At 40.1% G+C, this 23,981-nt stretch overlaps 1 protein-coding gene across 1 annotated transcript in view; it reads right to left on the bottom strand.

Moving 5' to 3' along the window:
• Positions 1-23,981, bottom strand: part of RSPRY1 (ring finger and SPRY domain containing 1) — a 132,211-nt gene that overhangs the window by 85,181 nt on the left and 23,049 nt on the right. The window contains exons 5-10 of the mRNA XM_053700252.1: positions 23,090-23,216; positions 22,607-22,665; positions 13,878-13,944; positions 8,006-8,137; positions 7,431-7,546; positions 4,978-5,121 (exon numbers count right to left, since the gene is read on the bottom strand). Coding sequence (XP_053556227.1) covers positions 4,978-5,121; positions 7,431-7,546; positions 8,006-8,137; positions 13,878-13,944; positions 22,607-22,665; positions 23,090-23,216 — 645 coding nt within the window. The remainder of the gene's footprint in view (positions 1-4,977; positions 5,122-7,430; positions 7,547-8,005; positions 8,138-13,877; positions 13,945-22,606; positions 22,666-23,089; positions 23,217-23,981) is intronic.

The following is a 23,981-nucleotide window of genomic DNA, read 5'->3' as shown; positions in this document are numbered from 1 at the left end:
AAAAAAAATGGCCGCGCATAGCTTCCGCAAGTAACCTGAAAGTTCCACACATTGCCAGAGCCTCATCTCGCACATAACGCAGCAATGACACAAACAATATCACGTATAACCCCCCCGGTTCAATAATCCCCCTTCCAGGAATATTAACCATTGATTCTGTAAAGATAAAAGGTGCCACACTGTGACCCTGTCTTCTATGTTATTATTAATAAAAAATGAAACGATCTTACCAGAATCTACGCCGTGGAACAGGAACACAGCCCTTCAGGTGTGACAGGTTAGTAGCCTCGCTCCTGACATGGATTTGAGTGAAGAAAGCAGGCAGCGAAACTCGTTGCGATTGCTTATGGAGCTGTTAATATGAGTCGGGATGGTTTTGCAGAAAGACTCTGCCTGCATCTCCAGACTCTAACTTTCACCCAGGCTCTCACTAAGAGGCTGACAGGACTACTTAAAACTCCAGTCCCACTGCGAAGAGTACTACCCTCCATAAGAGAGACACCGTATCTACCGTACCACTAGAGCTTGCCGGACAGAAGGCTGCAGAGAGAAGAAAAGGAATAAATCCTTGATTATCTGACCTCTGTTAGACATCTTCTCCTAGATAGAAAACAATTAAAGGGACACAGAACCCAAATTTTTTCTTTCGTGATTCAGATAGAGCATAACATTTTAAGCAACTTTCTAATTTACTCCTATTATCAAATTTTCTTTATTCTCTTGGTATCTTTATTTGAAATACAAGAATGTAAGTTTAGATGCCGGACCATTTTTGGTGAACAACCTGGGATGTCCTTGCTGATTGGTGGATAAATTCATCCACCAATAAAAAAGTGCTCTCCAGAGTCCTGAACCAAGAAAAAAAACTTAGATGGCTTCTTTTTCAAATAAAGATAGCAAGAGAATGAAGAAAAATTAATAATAGGAGTAAATTAGAAAGTTGCTTAAAATTGCATGCTCTATCTGAATCATGAAAGAAAAAAATTGGGTTCAGTGTCCATTTAAGGTCTGCATTCAGGGCATAGTGGCGGTAGACCCAACAAATAGATGCAACAAGGGAACTCTTCTCCAGATTAATTTCTCATCCATGGGAAGGAAAACTGAACAATATCTCTTGAAAGAGAGTTTGCTCGAAGGAAGGATGAGATAGGTAGGTTCCCATCTGACCAATATTTCAGGCACAATGCCCAAAGGGCTAGCACATCAAGTCTACTAAGACCAAACATTGCTCTAAATGAACCATTAAACCTCCAGCTTCTTATCCATGGATCCGTAAAGGAGTAGCTACCCTCCATAGGGATCAAAGTTCTCTAAGCCATAGTAGAAAATCTCCTTATACTTAGGGCACCGTGCATATTAATGGAGTCAGCAACAGGTAAATACTTTAAAGGACTGGAGACAGGGAGAGAGGTATCCCTAGATCTCCTACACCTGTGAAAATTTCCATAGCACATCCAGAACCATTTCCTCAAAGAAAGGAACCTCCTAGAAACTAGCAAGTTTACTCCAAGGGTCGACAACGACAGGGGTATCGATGATGTCCAAGTTCTATAACCGTACACGAGTAAGGAGATTACTTCAGCATCAGATGAAGGAATTATACTGACCAAGTTTGAGATTTCACTCTCAAAAACTACAGGTGAATCTCCCTCATCAGGCTTAGGAGAGAGAACGACTTGCGTAGCAGAAACCTTACTATCTGATCTTTAAAATGTCCTCTTGCCTTTTCCCTGTAGGTAAGGAAAAACAGATAAAGCCGCAGATATCACAGAGGATACCTGAGCTGCAACATCTGTAAGCAAATACACTCGAGGAGATTGAGAGGAACCGCAGGGCACTGCATGTGACGCCATAAAGGCTTGGGACATTTAAGGAGAAAGCTGTGGCATTGCCTTAACAGCATCATCATGGGAGACATGAGGCTCAAACCTATCTGTACATTTAATAGCATTTGCTAAACCAGAGGTACAGAAAACATTTAAAACTGTCTAAGAAAATGCTTAGATGCGCAAGGCTCTAACAAAGAACATCTTTATTTTTTTTAAAGATATATTCAAAGTATGAAGGACAGATGTGCTTATAAAACAGAGCCAATAAACATTTTTTAATGGTACAAAAACAGAGAGAAGGATTAGCCACTGCAGAGCTTTGTTCTTTACTACAAACCGAGCTATAACTCAGACTGGGACAAAATTAATATTCCCATTACAATATCTGACTATATTTAATCTAAATAGCCAGAAAAAATGACTCCGCTCCGTTCTCAGCCGGAGAACAAGGCAGAGTCACCTAACCAAGCCCGGCAAGCTCTAAAAATGGCACTGCACCGTTTCCGAGAAGGAGGCGGGGCCAAGAAATCGGCATGGCATGAAGCGCTTTATTCCACTGAGAGGAGCATAAAACATGAAGCCCAAGCTCTCCTCTAAAAACTCCGCTCCTTACAAGTGGAGTTCCTGCAGGGCAAAGTTTATAATTACATTTTTTAAAAAGCGGAACACGTCTCCAGCCCCGTAGGAGTAGCACCACTATGGAAGACCGCGCTCTCCTAACGGTCACCGCCAACATAATAAAACAGATTGTTCAATATAAGGGACCTAGAGGGGCTTCCAAACATACTATAGGTCTGTCAGCTTAGCGGTAGACCTAAAGACACGCAGCAGATAAAATAAATAATTAACCCCTAAAGACCGTTCTCAGAGAATAATTCTTCTAAACGAATTATTGGAACTGGAACTAAAGGTTTACCAGAGATTGCTCACAAATTATTTCCAAAGAGCGATTAAAATTATAGTTTGAACCCCAATAGATGGCTAACCCCTTCCTTTCCGTTAAGGAGATTAACCCCTAAGTCTCCCTAGTCACATGCAATTAAAATGCCTGCTCACTGCCATAAACTATCCTTCATTAAGGATTTTGTTCCCATATTAAAAGCAGAGGGCACTTAACCCCTTCAGTGCCAGCCTCCTAGCCATAGAAAAAAATAAGGCACTTACCTGCAGTCTGGTCGTCCGGCAGCAGGACGACTTACCCAGTATGAGAGGATGCCACTCCTCATAGAGACCTGTAAACAAAGAAAGAACAGAGTAAACCTACTAAGGCTTTCTATACCAGGGCAGAAACATGTTAGGAAAACGCAGTGAAACCCCCTCCACAAGTTTCCCAACTGCTTAATAGCCACCACTGCCCTACTGAAGAGACTAACGTGGAGTACGGCTAGACCCAATCTTGAGAGGAAGTTCAGAGAAACCTACTCGGGCTTCAAAAAAATAATATCTTGATTGAAGTGAAATATCTTCAGACACTAAAAACTCCACCTCGTCCTTGCACCAAAGGCAAAGAGAATGACTGGGGGTTGTGGGAAGGGATACTTAACAGCTTTGCTGTGGTGCTCTTTGCCGCCTCCTGCTGGCCAGGAGTGATATTCCCAACAGTAATTATAGATGATGCCGTGGACTCACCATACGTTTCCTACAGATTGCTTTACCCAAAGGGATTCCCAATGCTATTTCTTTCTATCTATTCGTTTCTCTATTTTGCCTATTATTTCTATAGTCTCTATGTTCGGGTGTCCAGGTTAATGTCCTAATACCAACCGTGTGAAGTTTAATTTAGTATATTATGTCTCGAGCATTAGTCTCGGTCCTGTGTATGTATTTATGTTTAATGAATGGATTCCTCCCATAAGAATTTCATATAATGAAAGGAAATAAATCTCTGTTGCTTTAGGAACCCCTGCTCTGCCAATGTTAATAGGTCAGATACCTTGTCTGTCCACAGTCTCTTTGTTGGTATTTCTTGTGTCTTCCATTTGAGAGCTATCAAGGACTTAGCCCTGTTCAGGCCTATTTGTAACAGGTTTAACAACCCATTGATTTTTGTTAATCATGTTATTGGTTATAACATTTAACTATGTATACACTGTCAACCTGTGCTGTAGGTTCAAATCATATCAGGACCAACTCAGGCTTCTATCATCATTTTACAGTTGATAAATCAAGTTGCATAATAAATTATTCAGTGGACGATTAACAGTTAAAAGGACAGTAAATACCTTGAAATCTTAATATAAAATGCTTGGTTAAGCATAAAACAACTCTGAATTCTTCTTTCATTACTAATTTAACTAATTTTGCTGTATTTTCATGTAATTTAGCTCTGAATATTGTTGCTTTTCTAATTTTAGTGAAAAAAACAGACTATTTCTCATGGCTACCCCTGCTAAAAACCATTTCCCTAACTGGCTTTAACAGACAAGAATAGCAAAAACAATGCTACAGACTGAAGCTCAGATTGGCTCCTCTAAATAAAGCAAGTTGTGAATGGAGTTTACCTATTGAAAAATAATTAATGAAAAAAGCATGTTAATCTATTTAAAAAAAAATGTTTAGCCTTGGTTAATATATCATTCTACAGCATAAGACATATTGTGTAATAATAAGGTGTTTACAGACTCTCTAACCCCTTCACGCCGTTAGGACGTTCCATGCTGTCCTAACAGTGCTGAGCTTTAACGCCGTTAAGACAGCATGGAACATCCTATCATTTATGGCGTCCTGCAGCTTCCCTCTGACGTAGGCAAGGATCGGCCTGGGGGGCATGCCTAGCAGCTTAGGCAGTCCCCTATGATCCGATCCCAGCCTTGAAATCATGCAATCGCATTGACGATGGCGTGATTTTTTTTATTTTTACAAATAGTGTTTACATCAGAACTTTGTTCCAATGTGAACACTATTTTTCTGTCACGAAGGGGTTAATATGAAAGGTCTGCACACTGAGCAATTAGAGTGCCTTTGTGTAGAGATTTTTTTTTATATATAAATACCATCTTTGAAATAATTCTAAGTATAAATGTTTTACACAGACCATGTTTTCGAACTGTGTGAAAATCTATTTAAGCAGGCATTTACATTTTATAATGTATTACTCTTATAAGTGTATATAGGATGTTAAGAAACAGCTCACCAAACAGGTACTTACATGGTTGAGAAACTTGCTGTCCTTGGTTGCCCACCCTATCTGCATGACCCCAGAGGTAATTACTGTAACTTCATAGTACCAGACTCCAGAGTCTACACAGAAAGTGCATCGAACACTCTCAAAAGATGAAGCATCACAGCGAGCCTAACAAACAAGGAACAGCAACAAATTTATATATACACACACACATAAACGCACAGTATGTGTGTGTGTGTATTTCATATATATATATATATATATATATATATATATATATATATATATATATATATATATATATATATATATATATATATAATACACGCAAACAAAATGTAGCATACTGATAGCATTTGACTTGATCAAATGACGTTTGGTAGTTTGAAGTTTCTAACTAATTATGTTTAAGTTATTTTATTTAAATTAGCTTTAGTTTTGAAGCAACCCACAGTGCATGTTGAGTAGAGTTATGCCACCACTGGTTAACAGGAGAGCAATTAGCACTGATATAAATTCTTAGTTTGCAGCACATACAAATTGTATATTTCCCCTACAGTTTGCCTTTGAAGAAACGTCCCCAGCATACAGCAGGATAGATAAATCAGTAAGGCATGTTGGTGAAACATGCTTAGAGAATATAATAAGAGTTGTGAGAGAGCTTCAGACACACCCAGGTAACTCCCATGTTCCTCCCACTTTGTGAAACTGACTAGCTTATTTCGCATTAAAAAGTGCAATTAAATTTTTCAAAAGACAAGTAGAAATTGTTGTACAGATAATAATCTTAACTTTCAAGTTAAGACAAAGATTCAAAAGCACAATAATAAATTTGCAAAGTCAGAATCTTAAATATACTTCAAACTTCCAGTCATCATCAAATGTAGGCAGCTCTCAAACTGGCTCGGTTCACCAAAGGAGTAGATCACTGAAATAAGAGGAAGAAAATGCGCCTCATGGTGCAGTAATCCACCAGAGGAACACAATAGAAATCTTCAAACTGCGAGTTGGGGGTTATAATGTTATCAACAGTTATAGAAAGATAAGTGGGACAGATTTTGGAAGAAGGGGCAAAATAAGAAGCCCAGTTTTGTAAAGATTTAACTTAAACGGTCATGAAACCCCAATTTTTTTCTTTCATGCTTCATATAGAGCATGTGATTTTAAATAAACTTTACAATTTACTTCTATTACCTAATTTGTTTTTTATATCATTTGTTGAAAAGGACACCTAGATAGACTCAGGAGCTGCCGATTAGTGGTTGCACATGTATGCATCAAGTTATTGGCTCACCCAATGCATTCAGCTAGCTCCCAGTAGTCCATTGCTGCTTCTTCAACAAAGGATGAAGCAAATTACCTAAGAGAAGTAAATTAAAACGTTGTTTAAAATTGTATGATCTACCTGTTTAATGAAAAGAAAAAAAATGGGTTTCATGTCCCTTTAAGGTAGCAAGAGGACCTCCAAGATGAAATATTAGAAAGACAGTTAGTGACACAAGTCGGCAAAGAAGGGGATAGATCTGGTGCAGAGAGGCAGGTTTGTGTGTCATCAGCATACAAATGATATTGAAACCTGTGGGACTTTATTAAGGAACCTAATGATAATGTATATATACTCCTGTTTGTGAGTATTCAGTTGGAATATTTTTATTGTGTTCCTGTGTGTGTTTGATTACTGCACCATGAGGTGCCTTTTCTTCCTCTTATTTCAGTGTTTAAAATTCTCTTGGTTCATGGCTCAATTGTGGCTTAATAATAATCATAATTAAAAACAACAACAACTTATATAGTTCATTTCTCATGACTGGACCCCAAACGCTTTACACATGTTTCATTTACATAAGATAGTTTTAAGTTAGAGATTTTAGTGTTCACATGCTAGTATGAACAAGTAGGTCTTTATTTAAAAATGTCCAGGAAAGGGGCTTCTTCCACAGTGCTGGCAGTTTGTGTTCCCTTTATCCTGACAAATACTTTAAATAAGAGGATGGATATAGACACAATTTAAAGGGACAGTCTAGTCGAAATTACAGTTTCACGATTCAGATAGGACATGCAATTTTAAACAACTTTCCAATCTACTTTTATCATCAAATTTACTTTCTTCTCTTGGTATTTTCTCTTGAATGCTAAACCTAATTTCTAAACCCTTGAGGGCCTTGTCCAGCAGAGGTCCATGAAGACATAGTTTGACATGGAGATACTAAAGTGGCCTGCACACAACCTCATTGAACAGCTTTGGGATGAATTGGTATACTGAATGCAAGCCAGACCTTCTAGTATACTATCAGTACCTGGCCTCACAAATGCTCTGTTGGCTAAATAGGCACAAATTCCAAAATCTTATGGAAAGTCTTCCAAAATGATTGGTGGCCTCAGCGGAATATAAAAATGACATATCAAGCGCCTTTATTTAAAATAAAGTGAAACAGATGAGAGATAAAAGAAGGTTGGTTAATGTGCATACTGCTTACCTCTAATCCATATGGGGATATCTTGAGGTACTCGCTCACATCATTACTGTTGAGCATGGCATTTATATGCGTTAAGTCAGCCTTCTCATAAGTTAGTTGTCGACCTTCTTTTAAAACTACAAGAAAAGAACAAACAAACCACATGCTTACATACATGCATATACTCACAATCAAATATAATAAAATCCCCCTTAAATTATCCAAATTAACCTAAGTAGTACAGGGTACATCACTGGCTACAGTTTACTCTACTGTAGTCATATTTAATAGTATAAGGCAACTAATAAAGAACTCAAAGTAAACTGAATTGAATGTTTGCTATGGCATTAAATATTCTGCAAAGGTCAGGAACAATTAGGATTTAGTTCTCACAATCTTTAAGCAACATGTATGTTACCTCAACCAAGAGCAAAGCTACAAATAGATACAGGAAACAAAGTAGTTTCTTATTTCTTACATAAAAAATATGGAAAAAAATTACTACTTATTATGTTAGTAAAATGCAATAGAATTACACAAAACAATGCATGGAAATGATAAAAAGCAGCACTGCACAAACAAATTACTGAGCTTACACAAGTTGTCCAAATTCCACTGGGCACAGAATCCAACTTGACGCTTTAAGAAGTCTGCATTATGTGTCCAAGTCTCCAGGAGGAGAAGACGATCACTAATCTGTGATTCAGATACAGTCATCTTATTTTCACCTGAAGACAAAAAAGGAAAGGTTACATTTAAAAGAACATTAAAAAACAATACATAGTATGTATCAGCAAAGCAGTTTATTCCACAAGATATGCATAAAAAATAAATGTTGTAAAGTATTTAAAATGGTCATTTGACTGCAATTTCTTTCCTCACATGCATTTGTTTTGTTAATTTTTTTTCTGGTAAAGGGCAATTTGTTTTTCATTTTAAGATGAATTCAACAAATCTGAAAATATAATGCTAATTTCTACATATGTCCAAAAATAAAGCATATGTCTATTTGAAATGCTATAGGGTTTGGAATTCTAGCTGCTGCAGAATGCATTGCAGCTTCTCTGAGGCAGTTGAGTTATATTATTTTAATATTTTTGAACTTTGTCTTTAAAATTATTAACTAACTTAATATACATGGAGAAATGGGACATCTGGTAGAAAGGGCTTAAAAGAAAATACACCAGGATGAAAGATACTTAGTTAAAAAAAAAAACAAAACAAAACAAAAAAAACATTAACGTGCAGAAGAATAACCCAGGTTTAAAAGGGACACGAAATCCAAAAGTTTTCTTTCATGATTCAGTTAGAGATTGACATTTTAAATTACTTTCTTCTATGATTACATTTTCCTTATTTTCTTGGTGTCCTTTGTTGAAGGAGCAGCAAGCAATACTTGGACAACAAGATTGTACATCTGGAACCTCAGCCAGACGTTTGTGTAACAAAATAGATAAGGCAGAAATTTGTCCCTTTAGGGAACTTGTCGACAAACCCTTCTCCAAACCCTCTTGGAGAAAAGACAATATTCTGGGAATCCTTACTCTACTCCATGAGTAGCTCTTGGATTCACACCAATAAAGATATTTACGACATATCTTATGGTAAATTTTTCTAGTTACAGGCTTATGAGCCTGAATCATGGTTTCTATGACCGAATCAGAAATACCCCGCTTGGACAGGATTAACCGTTCAATCTCCATGCAGTCAGCTTCAGAGAAACTAGATTTGGGTGAAGGAAGGGCCCTTGAATGAGAAGGTAATTCCTCAACGGAAGTCTCCAAGGTGGCAGGGATAACATGTCCACCAGATCTGCATAATCTAGATAGAACCCCAAATCCTGTGAGGCCAAGCAGGAGCAATGAGGATCACCGGTGCCCTCTCCTGCTTGTTTCGAGCAATGACCCGAGGAAGAAGCCCAAACAGAGGAAATGGGTATACAAGATTGAAGGACCAAGGAACCGCCAGAGCATCTATCAGTTCTGCCTGGGGATCCCTGGACCTCGATCCATATCTTGGGAGCTTGGCATTCTGACGAGATGCCATGAGAGCCAACTCCGGTCGACCCCATTTGAGAATAGGGTGGAGAACACCTCCGGATAGGGTTCCCACTCTCCCGGATGAAAAGTCTGCCTGCTCAAAAAATCCGCCTCCCAGTTGTCCACCCCTGGGATGTGGATCGCTGACAGATGGCAAGAGTGGGCTTCTGCCCACCAAATTATTTTTGCTACCTCGGTCATCGCGAAGAAACTCCTCATTACTCCCTGATGATTGATGTAAGCCACTGTCGTTATGTTGTCCGACTGGAATCTGATGAACTGGGCCGAAGTCAACTGAGGCCAGGCCAGAAGAGCATTGAAGATCCCTCTCAGTTCCAGGATATTGATAGGAAGAACAGACTCCGCCTGAGTCCACACTGCCTGAGCCTTTAGGGAACCCCAGACAGCTCCCCACCCTAAAAGGCTGGCGTCTTGTCACAATCACCCAGGAAGGTCTGCGAAAGCAGGCTCCCTGGGATAGATGATCCAGAGACAACCACCATCGAAGAGAATCCCTCATCTCCTGTTCCAGGGTTATTCAAGGAGACAAGTCTGCATAATCTCCATTCCACTGCCTGAGCATGTTTAACTGCAGAGGCCTGAGGGGAAAACGAGCAAACGGGGTGATGTCCATTGCCGCCACCATCAGTCCGATTACTTCCATGCACTGAGCCACTGACGGCCAAGGATTGGACTGAAGTGCTCGGCAGGAATCTAGAATCTTTGATTTCCTGACCTCTGTCAAAAAAATCCTCATAGAAATAGAATCTATTAGAGTTCCCAAGAAAGTTACCCTTGTCTTCGGGATTAAGGAACTCTTGTCCAGATTTACCTTCAACCCGTGAGATCTCGGGAAGGATAGCACAATGTTGGTATGAGATATTGCTTGTTGACAAGATGGCGCCTGGATTAGAATATCGTCCTGATAGGGCGCCACCACAATGTCCCGCGGTCTTAGAACCACCAGTAGAGACCCCAGAACTTTTGTGAAAATTCTGGATGCCGTGGCCAACCCAAAAGGAAGAGCCAGAAACTGAAAGTGTTTGTCCAGAAAAGCAAACCTCAGCAACTTGTGATGATCTCTGTGGATAGGAACATGTAGATATGCATCCTTTAAATCCACTGTCGTCATAAATTGACCCTCCTGGATCAATGGAAGAATGATACGAATAGTTTCCATCTTGAATTATGGAACTCTGAGAAACTTGTTTAGACTCTTGAGGTCTAATATAGGTCTGAAGGTTCCCTCTTTTTTGGGAACCACAAACAGATTTGAATAAAAACCCTGCCCCTGTTCCTGTACTGGAACGGGAACAATTACTCCCAGGGAGGAGAGGTCTCTTACACAATGTAAGAATGCCTCTTTTTTTTTTTTTATCTGGTTTGCAGATAATCTTGAAAGAAGAAATCTTCCACAGGGAGGTAAATTCTTGAATTCCAGTTTGTATCCCTGATACACTTTTTCTACCGCCCAGGGATCCTGAACGTCCCGAACCCAAGCCTGAACGAAGAATGAGAGCTTGCCCCATACCAAATCCAGTCCCGGATCGGGGGCATGCCCTTCATGCTGTTTTGGATTCAACAGCAGGCTTCTTGGATTGTTTTCCCCTAGTTTCAAGACTGGTTGGGTCTCCAAGTAGGCTTAGATTGCGAATAGTTCCCTTCCTGTTTAGAAGAGGAAGAGAAAGAATTTACTTTGAAATTTCGAAAGGAACGAAAATTACTTGGTCGTCCTTTTTGTTTACTTCTCTTATCCTGAGGAAGGAGAGGACCCTTGCCTCCCGTGATATCAGAGATAATTTCCTTCAGGCCCGGTCCAAACAAGGTCTTCCCCTTGTAAGGAATTGCCAGAAGCTTAGACTTGGATGATACGTCCACAGACCAGGGTTTTAACAATAAGGCTCTGCGGGCTAGGATAGAAAACCCCAAACTCTTAGCTGCCAATTTAGTAATTTGTAATTTTGCAGAGAAGCATCTGGAATAAAGGCATTAGCCAACTTTAGAGCTTTAATCCTATCTTGGATCTCCTCTAAAGTGGTCTGATGAGAGACTCAGACAGAGCATCAAACCAATAAGCTGCTGCACTAGTGCCCGTAGCAATGCAACAGCAGACCCTGGTGAACATAAATCTTTTTAAGTAGACCCTCCAACTTCTTGTCCATGGGATCTTTAAAAGCACAACTAACCTCAATGGGAATAGTAGTTCGCTTGGCTAGGGTGGAAATAGCTCCTTCCACCTTAGGAACCATCTGCCAAGTTTCCTTGATAGCATCCACTATAGGAAACATCTTTTGAAAATAGGAGATGGGGAAAAGGGAATACCTGGTCTCTCCCATTCCTTGGAAATCTCCGTTCGTTTTGGTACTGGAAATACGTCTGAGTAAGAAGGAACTTCAAAATATCTGTCCAATTTACTCAACTTCGCAGGAGCGACCACTACTGTAGAATCACAGTTATCTAAAGTCACCAAAACCTCCCTGAGTAACAGGCGGAGGTGTTCTAGTTTGAAACTGAAATATACAACCTTTGAATCAGTCAAAGGTAATGAACTCTCTGAATCTGAAATTTCGCCTTCTGATAGAACCTCCATACCCTCCAACTCAGTTCCCTGGGAGGGTACATCCGAGATTGCCACCATTGCATCAGAAACCTCACTGACAACATGATTGTCCTTTCTCTTATGTTTGCCTTGTAGCATAGGAAAAGAAGACAACGCATCAGAAATTGTGGAAGACATAAGCCCAGCCATGTCTTTTAAGGTAACTCCAGCAGGCGCTAGAGCAGAAGTACAGAGCACTGCTTGTGCGGGCGTTAAATCTTGGGATGCTTGGGGAGAAAGCTGCAGCATACTCTGAATCTCATCATTAGACTCCTGAGAAGCATTCGCCATTGAAAAATTTTGCTCATGAAAAATCCTTTTCCTTATAACTTAAAGCCCTCTCAATACATGAGGGACAGAAAGGGATTGGTGGTTCCACATTAGCATCCAAACACATGGAGCAAGTAACATTTTGCACGGCTCCTATGTCCATACTAAAATAAAAAACAAAAATCTCTTCTTTTTTTATAAATTACTGTCTCTTTAAGAGTTTACAAAAGTAACCTTTTATATTATATAAGAAACATATGCTCAAAGACAATCAAATTGTTCTGAAAAAAATTTGATGACAGAAAAAAAAAGGAAAAAACAAAAACAATACTGTGCCTTTAAATTTTAAACAGCAACTTTTTTACTGCATTATAGAAAAACGTACCCCAGCAGTTAAACAAAAGTAAATTCAGACACCCATACACCTCAGCAACTTTGCTGAGGTGCCTACTTACCAACAGACTCACTCCCTGACCGGAACACTTGTAGCATAGATGAAAACGATCCGGATTCTCAGGGGCACAAAAACGATACGACCGCTTGCCAGATTATTCAGAAAGATATGCGGTAGTAGAGCCACGTGTGCAGACGTCCACTTCTGTCGGCTGAGGACTGCGCAATAATCTAAAGGCAGCGAGCGAAACTATAGCCCTGCCCATCGTGGGTGTAACTTCCCAAACACATTACCCGACATCGGAGTAAAAGTAAACTAGGAACCGTAACCGACATCTATAATAAAATGACAAAACTCCTTTTCAGCCTGCTTATCTATTGCAGGCTTACAAAAATTTGAAAAATTCGGCAAGAGACTACAAGCCTTCTCCCAGCCCCAGTGCCTGTACTCATGGCTGTCCAAACAAAACCCTCCATATAAGAGGGATTAATGTCCCAACATAAGAAGCCTTGAATGAGTCTGCTGTCCGACAGCAGGACAGTCCAGCAGGTTTAAGAAGTCCTCTCCCTCCCATAGCCCTGTGAAATAACATAAGCCCGAGTTAAATGTGCTTAGGCTATAAGGATTAGGGCAGCATAAATGTATAGGAGGCGCAGTGAGAATTATGTCCCACCAGTTCCTATTGCTCTAAAGCCACCAAAAAGCTCTACTGAAGAGACTGATATGGACTACAGCTACACCCTAGAACAAAGCAGCACAATCTTGCACTACTTTAAAAATAATAAACTCTTGATTGAAGAATCTATACTAACACCTCACTTTACCTCTTCCTATCACTAACGTAGGCAAAGAGAATGACTGGAGTGGGAGGGAAGGGAGGAGATTATATATAGCTCTGGTGCTCTTTGCCTCCTCCTGCTGACCAGGTGGTGTAGTTCCATAAGTAATGAAGATGATCCATGGACTCATCGTGTCTTTAAAAAGAAAAGTAAATTGGAAAGTTGTTTAAAATTTCATTTTGACTTACTTGCCCACTTCAGGTACATATCCCTAACATCTTGTAAAAATAAAAAACAAACAAATATGCAACCAATGCATCAGCGTTTGACCTATTTCACTGCATTACTACAAGTAGTCTTTCGTGAGTTACACAGACATATACTTACTTGTTTGAGAAAACTTTTCCAGCGCTATAAGTGCAAATAGAATGACCATGGGATGGAATCGGAAATTCTGTAACAGAGAAGAGACTCAAAATATAGCACACATATTCATTTATCAGTTGCTAGGACAGTTAAAAATACATTTCTATTGAAGGCTTCTATTTCTATTATCCAACCTTTTTACACAGAAAGATAACAAGGCTTAAAATCCTGCAACACAGAGGACAGCCAAATATGGACTTGTTGAATGCAGTTTTGCCGCTGGTTAGGCACCATGATTGTGTATTCTCAGCACCTAAGGTTTCACTGTGGGGCAGATCTCTTTCCTTTAGCCAACAGACCATTGTTCACGCATTATTTCAGATTTGGAAGAGAGAAAATAATGTGAAGAATGAACCACACACTTCTTAGGTAAAAGACTTTGTTTTTCTATATACAGATTCATGTAGGGCACTGGTTTTCAAACCCGTCCTTGGGCCTCCCTAACAGGCCAGATTTTCAGGATAACCTTGGAGGAGAGCAGGTAAAAACAGAATTTATGCTTACCTGATAAATTACTTTCTCCAACGGTGTGTCCGGTCCACGGCGTCATCCTTACTTGTGGGATATTCTCTTCCCCAACAGGAAATGGCAAAGAGTCCCAGCAAAGCTGGCCATATAGTCCCTCCTAGGCTCCGCCCACCCCAGTCATTCGACCGACGGACAGGAGGAATATATATAGGAGAAACCATATGGTACCGTGGTGACTGTAGTTAGAGAAAATAATTCATCAGACCTGATTAAAAAACCAGGGCGGGCCGTGGACCGGACACACCGTTGGAGAAAGTAATTTATCAGGTAAGCATAAATTCTGTTTTCTCCAACATTGGTGTGTCCGGTCCACGGCGTCATCCTTACTTGTGGGAACCAATACCAAAGCTTTAGGACACGGATGAAGGGAGGGAGCAAATCAGGTTACCTAAACGGAAGGCACCACAGCTTGCAAAACCTTTCTCCCAAAAATAGCCTCCGAAGAAGAAAAAGTATCAAATTTGTAAAATTTTGCAAAAGTGTGCAGTGAAGACCAAGTCGCTGCCTTACATATCTGGTCAACAGAAGCCTCGTTCTTGAAGGCCCATGTGGAAGCCACAGCCCTAGTGGAGTGAGCTGTGATTCTTTCAGGAGGCTGCCGTCCGGCAGTCTCATAAGCCAATCGGATGATGCTTTTAAGCCAAAAGGAAAGAGAGGTAGAAGTCGCTTTTTGACCTCTCCTTTTACCAGAATAAACAACAAACAAGGAAGATGTTTGTCTGAAATCTTTAGTAGCCTCTAAATAGAATTTTAGAGCACGGACTACGTCCAAATTGTGTAACAAACGTTCCTTCTTTGAAACTGGATTCGGACACAAAGAAGGTACAACTATCTCCTGGTTAACATTTTTGTTAGAAACAACCTTAGGAAGAAAACCAGGCTTAGTACGCAAAACCACCTTATCTGCATGGAACACCAGATAGGGCGGAGAACACTGCAGAGCAGATAACTCTGAAACTCTTCTAGCAGAAGAAATTGCAACCAAAAACAAAACTTTCCAAGATAGTAACTTAATATCTATGGAATGTAAAGGTTCAAACGGAACCCCTTGAAGAACTGAAAGAACTAGATTTAAACTCCAGGGGGGGAGTCAAAGGTCTGTAAACAGGCTTGATCCTAACCAGAGCCTGAACAAATGCTTGAACATCTGGCACAGCTGCCAGTCTTGTGTAGTAAGACAGATAAAGCAGAGTCTGTCCCTTTAGAGAACTTGCAGATAATCCTTTCTCCAAACCTTCTTGTAGAAAGGAGAGAATCTTAGGAATTTTTATCTTATTTCATGGGAATCCTTTGGATTCACACCAACAGATATATCTTTTCCATATTTTATGGTAAATCTTTCTAGTTACCGGTTTTCTGGCCTGAACCAGAGTATCTATCACAGAATCTGAAAACCCACGCTTCGATAGAATCAAGCGTTCAATCTCCAAGCCGTCAGCTGGAGGGAGACCAGATTTGGATGTTCGAATGGACCCTGAACAAGAAGGTCCTGTCTCAAAGGTAGCTTCCATGGTGGAGCCAATGACATATTCACCAGGTCTGCATACCAAGTCCTGCGTGGCCACGCAGGAGCTATCAAGATCACCGAGGCCCTCTCCTGATTGATCCTGGCTACCAGCCTGGGAATGAGAGGAAACGGTGGAAATACATAAGCTAGGTTGAAGGTCCAAGGTGCTACTAGTGCATCTACTAGAGTCGCCTTGGGATCCCTGGATCTGGACCCGTAGCAAGGAACCTTGAAGTTCTGACGAGATGCCATCAGATCCATGTCTGGAATGCCCCATAATTGAGTTATTTGGGCAAAGATCTCCGGATGGAGTTCCCACTCCCCCGGATGGAATGTCTGACGACTCAGAAAATCCGCCTCCCAGTTTTCCACACCTGGGATGTGGATCGCAGACAGGTGGCAGGAGTGATCCTCCGCCCATTGAATTATTTTGGTCACTTCTTTCATCGCCAGGGAACTCCTTGTTCCCCCCTGATGATTGATATACGCAACGGTCGTCATGTTGTCTGATTGGAACCTTATGAATCTGGCCTTTGCTAGCTGAGGCCAAGCCCTGAGAGCATTGAATATCGCTCTCAGTTCCAGAATGTTTATCGGGAGAAGAGACTCTTCCCGAGACCATAGACCCTGAGCTTTTAGGGATTCCCAGACCGCGCCCCAGCCCACTAGACTGGCGTCGGTCGTGATAATGACCCACTCTGGTCTGCGGAAGCTCATTCCCTGGGACAGATGGTCCAGGGTCAGCCACCAACGGAGTGAATCTCTGGTCTTCTGATCTACTTGAATCATTGGAGACAAGTCTGTATAGTCCCCATTCCACTGTTTGAGCATGCACAGTTGTAATGGTCTTAGATGAATTCGTCCAAAAGGAACTATGTCCATTGCTGCAACCATCAACCCTACTACTTCCATGCACTGCGCTATGGAAGGACGAGGAACAGAATGAAGCACTTGACAAGAGCTTAGAAGTTTTGATTTTCTGACCTCTGTCAGAAAAATTCTCATTTCTAAGGAATCTATTATTGTTCCCAAGAAGGGAACTCTTGTTGACGGAGAAAGAGAACTTTTTTCTATGTTCACCTTCCATCCGTGTGATCTGAGAAAGGCTAGAACGATGTCTGTATGAGCCTTTGCTTTTGACAGGGACGACGCTTGTATTAGAATGTCGTCCAGGTAAGGTACTACTGCAATGCCCCTCGGTCTTAGAACCGCTAGAAGGGACCCTAGCACCTTTGTGAAAATCCTTGGAGCAGTGGCTAACCCGAATGGGAGGGCCACAAACTGGTAATGCTTGTCCAGAAAAGCAAACCTTAGGAACTGATGATGTTCTTTGTGGATAGGAATATGTAGGTACGCATCCTTTAGATCCACGGTAGTCATAAATTGACTTTCCTGGATAGTGGGTAGAATCGTTCGAATGGTTTCCATCTTGAACGATGGTACCCTGAGAAATTTGTTTAGGATCTTCAAATCCAAAATTGGTCTGAAAGTTCCCTCTTTTTTGGGAACTACGAACAGATTGGAATAAAATCCCATTCCTTGTTCCTTTATTGGAACTGGGTGTATCACTCCCATCTTTAACAGGTCTTCTACACAATGTAAGAATGCCTGTCTCTTTATTTGGTTTGAGGATAAGTGAGACATGTGGAACCTTCCCCTTGGGGGTAGTTCCTTGAATTCCAGGAGATAACCTTGAGAAACTATTTCTAGCGCCCAGGGATCCTGAACATCTCTTGCCCAAGCCTGAGCAAAGAGAGAGAGTCTGCCCCCCACTAGATCCGGTCCCGGATCGGGGGCTACTCCTTCATGCTGTTTTGTTAGCAGCGGCAGGCTTCTTGGCCTGCTTACCCTTGTTCCAGCCTTGCATCGGTTTCCAGGCTGGTTTGGGTTGTGAGGCATTACCCTCTTGCTTAGAGGATGCAGAATTAGAGGCCGGTCCGTTCCTGAAATTGCAAAAGGAACGGAAATTAGACTTATTTTTAGCCTTGAAAGACCTATCTTGTGGAAGGGCGTGGCCCTTTCCCCCAGTGATGTCTGAAATAATCTCTTTCAATTCTGGTCCAAATATAGTTTTACCTTTGAAAGGGATGTTAAGCAATTTTGTCTTGGATGACACATCCGCTGACCAAGACTTTAGCCAAAGCGCTCTGCGCACCACGATAGCAAACCCTGAATTTTTCGCCGCTAATCTAGCTAATTGCAAAGCGGCATCTAAAATAAAAAAGAGTTAGCCAATTTAAGTGCGTGAACTCTGTCCATAACCTCCTCATATGGAGTCTCTCTACTGAACGACTTTTCTAGTTCCTCGAACCAGAACCACGCTGCTGTAGTGACAGGAACAATGCACGAAATTGGTTGTAGAAGGTAACCTTGCTGTACAAAAATCTTTTTAAGCAAACCTTCCAATTTTTTATCCATAGGATCTTTGAAAGCACAACTATCTTCGATAGGAATAGTAGTGCGTTTGTTTAGAGTAGAAACTGCCCCCTCGACCTTAGGGACTGTCTGCCACAAGTCCTTTCTGGGGTCGAAAATAGGAAATAATTTCTTAAATATAGGGGGGGGGGGAACAAAAGGTATGCCGGGCTTTTCCCACTCCTTATTTACTATGTCCGCCACCCGCTTGGGTATAGGAAAAGCGTCGGGGTGCACCGGAACCTCTAGGAACTTGTCCATTTGCATAATTTCTCTGGAATGACCAAGTTGTCACAATCATCCAGAGTAGATAACACCTCCTTAAGCAGTGCGCGGAGATGTTCTAATTTAAATTTAAATGTCACAACATCAGGTTCAGCTTGTTGAGAAATTTTTCCTGAATCTGAAATTTCTCCATCTGACAAAACCTCCCTCATGGCCCCTTCAGATTGGTGTGAGGGTATGACAGAACAATTATCATCAGCGCCCTCCTGCTCTTCAGTGTTTAAAACAGAGCAATCGCGCTTTCTCTGATAAGTAGGCATTTTGGATAAAATATTTGCTATGGAGTTATCCATTACAGCGGTTAATTGTTGCATGGTAATAAGCATTGGCGCACTAGATGTACTAGGGGCCTCCTGCGTGGGCAAAACTGGTGTAGACACAGTAGGAGATGATGTAGTATCATGTTTACTCCCCTCATCTGAGGAATCATCTTGGGCAATTTCATTATCTGTGGCAGTACTGTCCTTACTTTGTTTGGACGCTATGGCACAATTATCACATAAATTTAAATGGGGAGACACATTGGCTTTCATACATATAGAACATAGCTTATCTGAAGGTACAGACATGTTAAACAGGCTTAAACTTGTCAACAAAGCACAAAAAACGTTTTAAAACAAAACCGTTACTGTCTCTTTAAATTTTAAACAGAAAACACTATTACTGAATATGTGAAAAAGTATGAAGGAATTGTTCAAAATTTCACCACAGTGTCTTAAAGCATTAATAGTATTGCACACCAAATTTCAGAGCTTTAACCCTTAAAATAACGGAACCGGAGCAGTTTATAAATTTAACCCCTATACAGTCCCAGCTATAGTCTTTTCTGAGACCCAACCAAGCCCTGAGGGGAATACGATACCAATTGACGCCTTCTAGAAGCTTTTCCAGCAATTTTCAGATCCTCACACATGCATCTGCATGCCCTGCTCTCAAAAAACAACTGTGCAGTAATGGCGCGAAAATGAGGCTCAGTCTATAACTAGGAAGGCCCCCTGACTGGAAAAGGTGTCTAACACAGTGCCTGCCGTTTAATAAACGTTCCCCAAGTTTATAAATGCAAATTGTCAGCATAAATATGAATAAAAAGCCCAAATAAAGCAATCGATTTAGCCCATAAAAATGTCTACCAGTTTTTTAGCCCATAATAAGCCCTTTATTCTGTTTGTTTGACTAAGAAAATGGCTTACCGGTCCCCATGAGGGGAAATGACAGCCTTCCAGCATTACATCGTCTTGTTAGAAATATGGCTAGTCATACCTTAAGCAGAAAAGTCAGCTAACTGCTTCCCCCAACTGAAGTTACTTCATCTCAACAGTCCTATGTGGAAACAGCAATCGATTTTAGTTACCGTCTGCTAAAATCATCTTCCTCTCACAAACAGAAATCTTCATCCTTTTCTGTTTCAGAGTAAATAGTACATACCAGCACTATTTTAAAATAACAAACACTTGATAGAAGAATAAAAACTACATTTAAACACCAAAAAACTCTTAACCATCTCCGTGTAGATGTTGCCTGTGCAACGGCAAAGAGAATGACTGGGGTGGGCGGAGCCTAGGAGGGACTATATGGCCAGCTTTGCTGGGACTCTTTGCCATTTCCTGTTGGGGAAGAGAATATCCCACAAGTAAGGATGACGCCGTGGACCGGACACACCAATGTTGGAGAAATAACCATGTTTACTAATCAGCTTATTATTTCACCTGTGCTCTAGTTCAGGTATCCTCAAAAGATGGCCTGTTAGGGAAAACCAGTGATGTAGAGCAATCCAAAAACACTAGAGACAGAAGTAAAAGTAAGCAGTAGTTTTGATAGAAATCATTAAAGGGACAGTCTACGCTAAAATTGTAAATGTTTAAAAAGATAGACAATGCCTTTACTACTCATTCCTCAGCTTTGCACAACCAACATTGTTATATTAATATACTTTTTAACCTCTAAATTTCTGCCTGTTTCTAAGCCATTACAGACAGTCTCTTACCACATGCTTTTTTATTTGCTTTTAACAGGAGACTGCTAGTTCATGTGGGCCATATAGATAACGTTGTGTTCACACCCAGGGAGTTATTTAAGATTTAGCACAACACCGTAATAACTGCAAGTCAATAGATAATAAATAAAGTCATGTGATCAGGGGCTGTCAGAAGATGCTTAGATACCAGGTAATCACAGAGATACTTGTAAAAAGAAAAAACAAAAAGATCCACAAATGATCCAGCCTCCAAGTAAAAGTTAAAAAGGCAGAAAAAGGTGAAAATTTCACCTTTTAATTCTTACTCGGAGGCTGGATCGTTTTTGGATCTTTTTGGTTTTTCAAGTATATCATGGAGCACTGGGGCTCCTTTACCTACCCGATCGACCACGCCTCCCCAGCCAAGCAGCCTATCGCTAGCCACGCATTGCGCCTGTGACATCATTACGCCTGGTTTCCCAAACTGGAGTCTCACAGGTGCGAGGATTTACCGACCAAGCGAGCGAGAAGGGAAGGATTGATTGCTGGAAGTGCTGCGGGTACAAAGGGATGTCTCCTATTGAAAGCCTCCTGATTAAAGCATGTCTCCTTCATCCCGGCAGAAACCCCAGCGGGTGAGTGTAGACGACACCATTCTCAGAGCAGACATACAGAGCGGACAGCGGGTGAATTGAGACAATACCGCTCAGAGCGGATACACATATTGCTTACTAAACTTCTCACATTGCTCTGAAAGTACTGTTCTTAGGGGTAGGAGGGAGCATTTCCCGGTCCCCGTTTTATTAAGGTTACAGTTGTGTACAAGGGAAAGAGGAACACTTTTTGACCCACAGTACCTGCTATTTATAAATTGATTTTTTGTTCAAGTAGAGCGGGTTGAAGTGCTGAAGTTTATAAATGTATGTATACTAAATTTAAAGACTCATTCACATTACACCCACAAGCATATTCCCATAGGACTAATACTTGCATCCATATAATCACAGAGGTAAAAAGTATATTAATATAACAGTTGGTTATGCAAAACTGGGGAATGGGTAATAAAAGGGATTATCTATCTTTAAAACAATAAAAATTCTATTGAAGACTGTCCCTTTAAACATCATTGCTAGACATGCTTTCTGGATAAGGTAAATTACAATTTGCTGCCTTAGGATTGTTGTTGGTTATAGAAATAAAACTTCCCTGCATACACAGAAATACACTATACAAACTTTGAAGTATCTACTGAGAACAGGTTTGCAAATTCTGAATCTAAGTAAAAATATAAGTAGATATCTCATTTGTTTTCAAACCGTAATGGCTTTAAAGGAACATGAAACCCATTTTTTTTCTTCTTTCATGATTCAGATAGATCCTGTGATTTTAAACAACTTTCCAATTTACTTATATTATCACGTTTGCTTCATGCTCTTGGTATCCATTGTTGAAGGAGCAGCAATGTACTACTGGGAGTTAGCTGAACACACCTGGTGAATCAATGGAGGTATATATGTGCCGCAACCAATCAGCAGCTAGCTCCCAGTAATGCATTGGTGCTCCCTGAGCCAACCCAGGCATTCTTTTCAACTAAGGATACAAACAGAATGAAGCACATTAAACAAAAGTAGTAAAAATTGGCCAGTTGTTTAAAATCACACGTTCTGTCTGAATCATAAAATAAATCATTTAGGTTTGCTGTCCATTTAAGTTTGAAAATGTATCCCAATCTATCAAAAGGAAAGTTACATTTTAAACACATTAGCATCATAAAAGTAACCACAAAAATGTTTTAAAAGTAACACATGCAGAGAGAAGCGCACTCAAAGGAACAAACAACTGGCTCAATACCATTGTTAGCCTGTTCTATGGCGATTTACCACCTGGGTGCAGCTTCTTTTAGCCCAGTAATGCTTTTCACAGAGTAGAACTTTCCTGTAGTATATCAGTCTGATCCCGGCCTAGAATGATTATTTTCTCAAAAGTAACAAGTATACTCACCAAGCTCTCTAATAAATACTCCAATATTCCAGGGCATAATAAAGAAATGCTAGCAGGTCCTGCAAAAAATGTATGTTTGGAATTAGAATATGTAGAAGGTGGTTAACAGCATTTGAATTATTTCTCTACCTACCTAAGAACCATTAGATATTTAGGAGCATACACATTAACACACACAGCTAGTCCTGCCTGTCTATAGAGAAGGAACACCAGATGGGGAAAGGGATGTAAAATTATGATAATTACTTGGGTAACAGATGAGCAACTTAGCACGTCTACTTTAGTTATCTTATAGGTGTCTTAGTGGTATTTTAAATCTTAAGTTTATTTGAGGTTAAGCTTTAATATCTAGGATAAACATTGTGTGCACCATAGGACACCACAGAATGGCCAAATCACATTTTTTTTGTTATTGAGAATGCTACAGATTAATACCAATTATACAATTTATTCTGAGAATATTAAAGGTTGTTATTCACTAACCAGCAAGTTTCTCAGCCAAACATCCTAATACAGCTGTAGTATTCCGATGTTTTGCAGGATTGCAAGAATCTTGAATCGCTGTTGCACCACTTAAATGCAATTTTTCTGTCAGTTTCTGGAGGGCATCCTATAAAACATCAGATAGTTTAAAGGAACAGTCAAGTCAAAATTAAAATGTCATGATTCAGATGGAGCATACAATTTAAAACAACTTTGACAGTTTTTCATAATTATATAGTGCTAGTTCATGTGTGCCATATACATAACATTATGCTCACTCCAGTGGAGTTACTTATGATACAGCACTAATAGGCTAAAATGCATGTCTGTCAAAAGAAATGAAATAAGGGGCAGTCTGCAGAGGCTTAGATACAAGGTAATCAGAGGTAAAATATGCTATAATATAACCGTGTTGGTAATTCAAAAGTGGGTAATGGATAATAAAATGGATTATCTATCGTTTTAAATTTTAAAAATGTATTAAAAAAAAAAAAAAAAAATCTGTTAGAGAGTGCCACCTAGAGAAACTATATATTTGTATTTCTAATAAACTAACTGTATCAGCAGATGCCTACAGCAAGATAAGTAGAAATATTCTCAACAGAAAGACAGAAACTACAAATGAAATTTAATAAAAATTGTGATATCATTTCTATGTGCACATTCCGTATTAAAAAAAAAAAAAAAAAAAAAAAGAAGATGCAAATATTCCCAAATTATAACAAATTTGCTTCCAATGTCAATGTAGCATCTTGCATAATAACAAAGAAAGATCAAATATAATAATTCACAAGATAGAAACCACACAAATAAACACAAAATCACCAAAAGCATTTACCTGGACACTAAGTGCAAACCGTTATAATTTATTGAGGGAATAAAACCACCAAGC

This window comes from Bombina bombina, chromosome 1, assembly GCF_027579735.1.
Source record: "Bombina bombina isolate aBomBom1 chromosome 1, aBomBom1.pri, whole genome shotgun sequence".
Taxonomy (NCBI): domain Eukaryota; kingdom Metazoa; phylum Chordata; class Amphibia; order Anura; family Bombinatoridae; genus Bombina; species Bombina bombina.
The sequence above is the reverse complement of the archived record's forward strand: the minus strand, read 5'-3'. Positions and strand labels throughout refer to the sequence as shown.